The sequence below is a fragment of the Arachis stenosperma genome, chromosome 6 (genome assembly GCF_014773155.1).
Source record: "Arachis stenosperma cultivar V10309 chromosome 6, arast.V10309.gnm1.PFL2, whole genome shotgun sequence".
NCBI classification, from domain to species: domain Eukaryota; kingdom Viridiplantae; phylum Streptophyta; class Magnoliopsida; order Fabales; family Fabaceae; genus Arachis; species Arachis stenosperma.
The window spans coordinates 136,327,403-136,337,531 of record NC_080382.1 but is presented as its reverse complement, the minus strand read 5'-3'; the positions used below and the strand labels follow the sequence as shown (position 1 = coordinate 136,337,531).

At 32.0% G+C, this 10,129-nt stretch overlaps 1 protein-coding gene across 1 annotated transcript; it reads right to left on the bottom strand.

Annotated features, from left to right (window-relative positions):
* Window positions 1-4,152: 4,152 nt before the first annotated feature.
* Window positions 4,153-8,039, bottom strand: LOC130935839 (E3 ubiquitin-protein ligase SINAT5-like). The gene is made up of 3 exons (XM_057865745.1): window positions 7,350-8,039; window positions 5,276-5,662; window positions 4,153-4,694 (listed from the first exon to the last, which is right to left on the bottom strand). The coding sequence occupies exons 1-3, from the start codon at window positions 7,602-7,604 to the stop codon at window positions 4,332-4,334; spliced, it is 1,005 nt and encodes a 334-aa protein (XP_057721728.1). The 5' UTR covers window positions 7,605-8,039; the 3' UTR covers window positions 4,153-4,331.
* Window positions 8,040-10,129: the final 2,090 nt, after the last annotated feature.

The window sequence follows — 10,129 nt, the reverse complement described above, 5'->3', positions numbered from 1 at the left end:
GCTTGAATGAGTTGTATAATTATACATGACAGAAAAATTATCGAATGAAAAGTAACCAAAAGTGTCATTAGATTTAAAAAAACAACTAAAATCTACTGTGAACCTAATTAATTAGTAAAATTTTTTATTTTAGCAATGAGCTATATAAAAATATTTATTGCAAATATAAAATAATAAAAAGTATTATATAATAACAAAAATATAGCTTGAAATTATATATTGATTAATTAATTGTTGAGTAACATAGAATTTACAATAAAAAAACTGATGATACAATTTATTCACGTGTATATAATAATATTTTTAATTACTTCAAATTTTAATTTCTAGAATGCCAGCTATTTGTCGGAATTGTTATTACTGTTTTCTATAATTTCACTTGTAATTTTACATGATCAAAAGTATTAAAACACAAAATACAGTACTTATAATTTTGCTTCCACGGCATGTAGTATCACACTCTAAAATTTAAAAACAAAAATTAAAAAGCATATACGCCGTTCTCTATTGCTGGCGTATATGCTTGCTTGCTGGGAGAGAGAAGACCTAAAAAGATTAAAAGAGGACTTTGGGTGCGGGTTGAAATTAATTGTATGAGATCCGGATAGGTTTTCTATCTGCCCAACTTGAAATCGGGATTAGTCTCCGTAGGCCCATGTTTTGTTAAGATGCAATGGAGGCAAGCAAACCAACATGGTGTGAGCCCTACTTTTTTATTCCCTTCTTTATCACAATTCACAAGTTCTATGCTTTGTTTGATTATTATATAAATCATGGATCTACATTGGGCCGCCTAGAAAATTAATTTATTTTGCTTACATTTTAGAATGAGTTTAATTAAAATTTGTTATATAAAATTATTTTATATTTTTAATAAATCAAATCTAATGATATTAGTTAATAATATAGAATAATTACGTTTAAAATGAAGAAAATTTTTCCTTATATTACTTTTGCTTACGAAACTATAAAACTTAAAACTTAACAATCCACGAAATATAAAAGGCTAAAGAAATAAGGTCATTTATAAATTATCTTTAATTTATATATAATATAATTAAATTTAATAAATTCAATTAGAATAAACAACAAATTATTTATTTTATTTCAGACTTTATAAATGAATAAACTAATTAACTAATATAAAGAATAACAATTAATGTAGTAAAATTAATCAAGTATTATATACTATAATAAATTATATTGATATTTAAATATCTAATCAAATCAATTAGCTGGTATAATTAAGTTATATCAAAACACTTAAAAATACACCGTTCTTAATTAAATACTATCTATATTATATAAATCACATTTAAATCCATTTTTTCGTGCGTATATAATTTAAAGTAATTTACAATTTATTTGATTGAATATTATAATATAAAATAATTTATAAATTAACATTAATTCATATATAATATATAATTAAATTTAATGAATTTAATTAGAATAAATAATAAATTATTTATTTTATTTTAGACTTCATAAAGGAAAAAACCAATTCACTAATATAACGAATTACAATTAATGTAGTGTAATTAATTAAGTAATATAAATTATAATAAATTATATTAATATTTAAACATTTAATCAAATCAATTAGGTGAAATAATTAAGTCATTGCAATAAATTGTATTGAATGAATTAAAATAATTAATTTGGGAAACACTTTTCGGAACATGCCACATCAGTTCCATCATTAAATGCAGACATCCGATTTTTATATAATAGAATAGAAATGAAGGATAGGATTAGTAAAAAAGAAATAAAATTTTCACCTAATTTTCTAAGATAACATAATCAGCTACCATGAACGTGAAACGCACAGAAGCTATAAATTTTAGCTTCTTCTAAACGTGCATTTAAATGCAGAATCAATTCTGCGTTCAAAAGGATAAAAGTTGCTAAACATAAAAATGAAACCTTTAAAACTCAAACGTGCTTCTTTCCTTCTCAACACGTTTACCAAACACAGTAATTAAATTTTACTCGTGAATTTCAGGTGCAAGTTTAGTATTGAAATATCTATTTATATTTTATAAAAGTTGATACCAAAGTCATTCTTACGTTTAAACACATAAATTTCTTATAATTTTGCCATGTAAGCATATTATAGTAGACGTCATTCTATCATGAAACCAAATGTATATATCTTTCTTTCAATAATTAATTTGGGTTGGTCGAGTGGTCAGCTCACTCTTAAATGGAATTTAGATCCGCAATAAATTAGTCCTTAATCTATTAGGCTGGAGAATACCATAGACAACCCAAAAAAATATCTTTCTTTCAATCTTAATGTTATTTTTTATAACAATTCTCACAATAATTAGCAAGATGCCCATACTACTAAAATCTCTTTTTAACAATATTAATATTCTCTTAACTATTCAATTTATATTTTGTAACCGTTCTCGCAATAATTAACAAATTAATCCTACAACTAAATTTTTTTTTGGTAATGTTAATTGTTTTCTAAGTTATTCAATTCATATTATTTAAAACATATAATTACATGCATATATAGACACTAGAGGTAATATGTGAAGTCAAAATAATGATAACAAATGTTAAAAAATATTGAAGTCTCTCAAGGGAGTGCCAGTAAAGAGGATGAGTTATCAAATCAACAATGTAAAACATTGCATATTATAAGATACTTAAAATAAGAAAATGAAAAAATACTATATAAAATTACTAGCGAAGATACTTAAAAATCATTAAAAATAATAATCGCTAATTTAAAATGCTAACTTTTGAGCTGAATCAAGCAAACAACTAATGTTATTTTATTTTATTTTAATATTTATATTTTAACTCTATCTAATGAAAATGCAATTTATTTATACTTATCAAAATAATTGATAATATAGATATATGAAGTTTTAATTTTTGAAACAGAAATTAATAAAGATATAACAATGCTATATGCACACACAAAAAACAATTACTTGTATAAAATACATATTAAAATATAAAATACACATTAAGAATGAAACAGTACAAGTATTTTATACATAAATATACAATGATTATTTTTTTATGTATATATAATATTTTTAGTAAAAATAATCTTTGACATTATATAAATAACTACGCGTTTTAAATTTTTTTATAAATTTATAATGTATATCCAACGCGGTTCTGAGCTCCGTTTAAGGGTTTGTCGCCGACCAATGGATTGCTGCATGCAGCAGGCGGGATTCGAACCCCCGACACTTGTTTAAGCGGACTAGTAAACTAACCACTAGACCAATTCAACTTGATTTATTTTAATATTTATTAATTGCGCTATCATTTATTTGAGTTTGCGAAACGCGCAAGTCTCATTCTCTCATTCTATTTACAATAAGACATGGAAGCAGCAAACATAACTTAGGTATCGTTTGGTGGAGAGACATACTGAAAGACTGAGACTGAGAGACAAAGATTAAGAGACAGAGACTGAAATAAGTTTTAGTATTCTGTTTGGTGCCAAGTGAGAGACAAAAATTGAAACAAGAATAAAATTCTAATTTAATTTACACAAAGAATAAAATTGGAATTAATTAATTAAAATGAGAGTATTTTAGGTATAAAATGTTATTAAAGTTTCAGTCTTTGTTTCTAAAAATATCAGTCCCCTGTATCCCTACATTTTGGAGGTACTGAAATACTGAAATTTTGGGGACAGAGACAGAAACTTTTGTACCAGTCTCTGAACCAACAAACATGATACTGTGTCTCAATTTCTCAGTCTCAGTCCCAGTACTGCAAAACAAACGCTACATAAGAGAACATTACTTTGACCAAAACCAAAACAAAGTTTCCGTAATAAACAATGTGAAACTAATTCGAAACTAATTCCTGACTATCCTTAGATATCATAACTTCGCAGCTGAGGCTTGTTGAGATGGTATATTAACATGCCTCTTAATATGCTTCATCCGAGTTTGAACTTTGACAAGGCCAGGTGGTAGTTAAGAACCCTTTAAAATGGGTGTGTAAGTAGATAGGGTACGTGAATTTGTGATGTAATACCTATGATTCGAAAGTGTCCAATCCATCTGAATATAATAAAAAAAAAAAAAAAAGAAGATAACATAACGTCTATACCAAGTGATCCTCGTTAATCACAGCAAATACAACACAAATTCTGGTCCCAATCCAAAATTCTGATCAAGCAATTTTAGATAAAAATCTTGTTTATTACACAAACTGAAAATTTCAAAGCCACCTTAGTGCCTTACTCTAATATAACACGCACAAAGTTGGTGCAGATACACATGCAGTGTCCCAACACACAAGCCATAAAAAAATAAAAATAAAAAAATTGTCATCCAATTAAGACATCAGCTACAAAGATTTGGTATGCACACTCCGGCATCTGGATTCTGTTGTTCCTTCCATATTCTTCCTGTAACTCTTAGTTTCAGTTCCTTCCTATCTCCACCAGAGAAAAATAAGGCCATATTTCGTTGAATGATCAGACCATCATGGCTATCCCTGACTTTCCGGTGGCTATCCCGGATACTTCGTGGAGTACCCTCCCAAATGAGTTTCCTGCCATTTGCCCCGACCTCAAGGCTATAGCTATAGTTCCGAGCCTCATTCTCGTCCCCCATGAAACGAAGGAATGCCATGTAAACCGGGGCCATGCCTAGCTGGAATGCTTCAAAGTGGAGACAGAAGTATTGTCCAAAACAATGAAATACCTAACCAGAGGAAATACAAGTTGGCAATCAGGCAGCAAGAAGCATAATGAGATAATCTTGCAGTTGCTGCTAAATAGAGAATCAAAATAAAAGTACCCATTTCTAAATTCTCATCAATTTAAACAAGGGAAAAAAAAAATGAGTAAACCCTCAAAACCTTGTCTCTTATCAAAAGCACAAGAGACAAAGTTGTCCCTTAGGATCTGAAAATGACAACTTACTCAAACCATTCCCTTACCAGACAAATTCATCCTTCACAGTTCAAACATATTACAAATATTCAATACATGTAAAAATTTAATATAAAAGGACTAATTTGTCACTTTACAAATGATAAGAAAAAATGTCATTTTCAAATCTTGATGGATAACTAGCCATATGAAGGCATGAAGCATCTTAACGAATTTCACAAGGGATCAATTCCAATTTTCAATCTCTCCATGACTTCCCAGTATTTCCACCAACAGATATTAAAGTACCACAAACCAATGGGTGCCTGTTGTGTGTCATCTTTTAATATCCATTTGTGGAAACATATGACAAAGGGTAATGATCTGTAGAAATAAATCTGATACACTTACCGTGAGCATCCATGTTGCATTCTCAACTTCACGGGGATTTGATTTTACATAGCGGTGGTTGAATGTGCATCCTGTGTGCATGTCCACCTTGTGATCATCCCTCAGATGTGCAACAAGGAAAGGAATGTCCCCGACAATAGAGCACTCTGATCCAGCATAAGGACAATTGTATGGTCTGAAATTGCATACTGTCTCATGCTTCAGCTTGCTGTAGTATGGAAATATTTCTGGACATCCGAGGGAGTAGTACTTGCAAGGTAACTCAAGCGATTCAGCCACCTTTTCCAGCGCCAGACACCTAATATCTCCAAGCTCTTGTCTACAAGTGGGACACCGATTGTGCACCCTTGTTTTACATGTGGAACACAATGTATGCCCATTATGGCACTGCAAGAAATCTATTGGTTACTTTCATTTTCCACATCTTCACAAATACAGACATTTTGCAGTATGTGTCAATTAATAATATACTTCAATACACATTGTCTATAAGAAATCCTAGCGACCTAGCCAATCAATATTCCTCAGAATCCAGTCTGAATCCTCTCACCCTCTCATTTTTTTTCATCCTCTAACAAGAACCACCTACATATGCTATGCATTCCTACGTTCCAACTACAACATAGGCAGTTAGTTACTTACATGTGCCGTGCATGATTACATCAGTTTGCTAAGGTAGTTTTTCAGTCAGTAATTTATACCTGCATAACTTTGGGGAAAGGCTTATTTTTCTAGTGTCTTTGGGTTCCAGCTAATTCGCCTTTAAAGGTTTCAGTCAGTAATTTCTCTCTGCTGATTTTTCTCTCTCCTTTCTCCTAACAGTTTCTTTAACAAGAAAAGGAGATAAACCAAACAAATCTTCCTGACATTTTCAGTTTTTATTTGTAGTTCAGACTTAGCCTGTTACTTTATTTCATATTATAATTAAAAGACCTCAGCTAGGAGACAGGAGGACAAATGAAATTGGCATTTTTGCCAAGGCCAATCTTCAACCTTTTTGTTCCCATTTATTATGACTTCTAAGGTAACCATATAACTTATTGTTCCATTCTTCTTACTCAGCCTAATAGATAAGAAGAAGTAAATCCTTTACTACTTTTCATTTTTTAATAACTGATACAGAGAGCTTTCAACCATAGCATCCCTTGGGTCACACTGACTTCATATTGTCTTCTACTTCAGATAAAATATATGTTCTCATGGTCTATAACCCTAATGGGTGGTTTTATGCAAATCCTTCTTCAAACTTTTAATTATACCCAAGGCCTTTTTAATACCAGAGCTTCCATAGGCTAAAAGCCCAAAAATCTGTAAAGTCAAATTCTACAATCTTTTCTAAAATAGATGCTACTGCAACATTGTCTTGAATGCATTTATTCCTAATCCTATCTTGTTGCCATTTTACCGCCCAAGCTTACATCTGATACAACAACAAAACATAGTTGTGTACAAAGTATTTTCTTGAGTTTAACTAACAAAGAACATCCATAGTACTCCTCGGATTCATTCACCAAGGTCTTACTACATATTCATCAAACATAAATCAAGTTTACTCCATACCAACTTCTAATGGAAACAATTTCTGTAAAATCAGTTCTAACTAAACTTACTTTCAGAAACTATAATATCAAAAAGAATAAAAAACTTCGTATACCAAAGACCAGTGATAAATTTACAATTGCTAAACAAGAATGAAATGCTGAACTACAGTAAATAATTCACTTTGCTCAAATTTTATTTGTAATAAACAAATGTGAGATTAAAGTTCTGACACCATGGTAAACTCCTTGAACTGGCATCTCACTGCAATCATTGTTTCAGCTCAATTCCACTAAATCAAACATGCCCCTCTATACACAACACTTTCTCAATGCAACCATAACCCTAAATTCCCAAAACTAACTCTAAGACCCATTCCCCCAACTCAAAGAAAAATTCCATTAATACTCAAAAACACATGTCATCAAAATTCACTCAATCCAACTTCAAATCCATCACCAAAAGGAAATTAGCAATCACCTCAAAATAATTTTAAAAAAATGAATAAGATGAAAATTAGGGATAGAACCCTAACCTGATGAATTGGGGGATACATTGAATTGGTGCAAACGGGACATTCAAGCAACTCATGGACGCTGGTTGCAGGAGGAATAACCACCGTTGCGCCCATAACATTGTTGTTGTTGTTGTTGTTGTTGTTGGCGCCTCCATTGCGAGGCTTCGAAGATGAAAACTCAGAGTGATGATGAGGATGAAGGTTATGGTGTTGGATCTCATCTTCATCCATGCCATCAGAGGATGACACACACTCAATGCTGTCCAAATCCATTGAGATTTGGACTCACCAAAACAAAACAAAACAAAACAAAAATTGGATACAAAGAAAGAAAGAAAGAAAGAAGAAAGAATACACAGTTAAGAAAATCGAGAAATTTTCATTATTTTTTCATCGATTTAAATACACAGCCAAAAACTTGGACATCTCTCTTTTTCTTTTCTCTCTTTATTTTCTTCTTCTTCCTTCTCCAATTGTGTTGGTGATTATTCTCTGTCTTTCTGGTTCAGTGCGAAAAGTTTTGTATCAAGAGAAACTAGAAGAAGAATGGAAAGAGAAGAGGAGAAGGAAGATGAGGGTGGTGGTCATGGATCCAATGAGAGAAGAGAAGAGGAGAAGATTAAACCACTTTTTGTGTGGGAAGAAGAACGAACAGCTTCTTTTCTTTCTGTTTTTTCTTTTTTCTCTTTCTCTCTCTAACATTCTCTTACCGAGGTTCAGGTTGTCTTTCTCGTGTCTGAAGTATGTGAGAGAGAAAGAAATTCTGACCCTTGGATTCATTGCAAGATTCATAGATCTGACGGTAGCAAATCCCTTCTTACACCTCCTCTATGTTTTATACTTTTATTGATTTCTTTGCATTTTTGCTTAGTTCACATCTAATAATCTCAGAATGATAATTAATAATGGTGTTTGCTACGGTACGATGCTAAATTAATACGTACCGATACGTTTAAAACGTGGACAAATAACAATAAATTATGTGGAATTTATTTTCTACGTCAGCATTTAATTTTTTTTTTTAAATATATAATATATCACCACTTTTACTAAAACACCCTTTTAATTAAATAAAAATAAAAAATATTTATTTATTTAATTTTATAAAAAGACTTAAACATCCTTTCTTTATTTGATTAGACAAAAATATCCTTTTAAATTAATCAAATTTTAAAATTCAATTAATTCTAATTTTATAATTTCAAATGATTGAAACAATAAAACAAAAATACATTAAAAAAACAAAAAATCAAAATTGTTCTTCATCTTTATTAAACATATTAAAAAAATAAAAAACTAAAATTGTTCTTCATGTGCATTCAGAAATCTTCTCGTTGAGGCCTCTGTCTGAAGGTTTGTCTTCTTCATCTTCTTCTCTCCTCTTCCTATCTGCTGAGATGCCCTAGCTAATTACCCAACCCAGCAACCTTAGCTCCACACAACGCTAAACGCGAACCCATCCCTCCCATCACCCTCGAGCTCCTCCTTCCTCTCTCCGTCATCGATCTCACTACCTCACCTCCGTCCATCTCCCGACGCCGTCGCCGAAACGAGTTTCGAAGCCACCGTCGTTATCATGCAGCTCTGTTCCACCATCGTGCAGCTACTGTTTCAGCTTTGAAAGCATCGTCGCGCAGCTCGGTTCCATCGTCGCCGGGGTCGCCTCCTTTTTCCGTCGAGCAGCTCTGTTCCATCATCGCCGGCGCTATCTCTGTTCCTTTTTCCTTCACGTGGAACACACTCATAAGAGCATATGCTAGAATCGCAGATCAAAAACACAAGTCCATGGAACTTTACAGAGCAATGTTAATGATGGAACGAGAACAACAAAGTGCAGCTGTTATTCCTGATAATTACACATACCGTTTTGTATTAAAGGCATGTGCTTACTTGTTCTCTCTTTCTGAAGGGAAACAGGTGAATGCTCGTGTATTGAAACTTGGGTTTGAATCGGATACTCATATTTGTAACAGTTTGATTCATTTTTATGCAACTTGTGGGTTTCTAGACTTGGCACACAAGGTGTTCGAGAAAATGTCCGAGAGAAGTGAGGTTTCATGGAACATCATGATTGACTCTTATGCAAGTGCTGGTGAGTATGACACTGCATTGAGAATGTTCTGTGAGATGCAGAGGATTCATGATCCTGACGGTTACACCATGCAAAGTGTGATTAGTTCCTGTACTGGATTGGGTGCTTTGTCTTTGGGTTTGTGGGCTCATGCTTATATCTTGAAAAGCAGTGACAAGAACATGATTGATGATGTTTTGGTTAACACTAGCTTGTGTGATTCCTTTAAGTAAACAAATTATATGACTCCTAAACGATTCTTAGGTTAACATACTTGTGGATGCTTCAGTATGCCAGATTTGTTACTAGGTCTATGCAATTCTCAAAACATTTTTTTCTTAACCTTTTGGCCTGTTCTTGGTTTGATTGATGTCTTAAACTTCTAATGACATTGTTGCAGAATGATCCTAAAGTCCTTAATTATTAACCAAGCTCTGAATGCTATCTAAAATACACCAACCAAAATATCTATAAATTGTTTTAAATTGATATAACTGATGTGAGTATGTGACGAATAAACATTGCAAGTAAGACAAGTGCAACTAATATGTTCTAAATTCATGAACTCTTGGCTTCACTTGGGCCATTGTCATATTTAATTGAACACATAAAGCTTCTCTCTCTGGCTCTCTGATTTTGTCTCTTCTGTTTCTGTGGCAGGATATTATATGACAAGCGATATAATCTCTTCCATTATCCAGTCTCAGACGAAGATGCTCCTAACTAT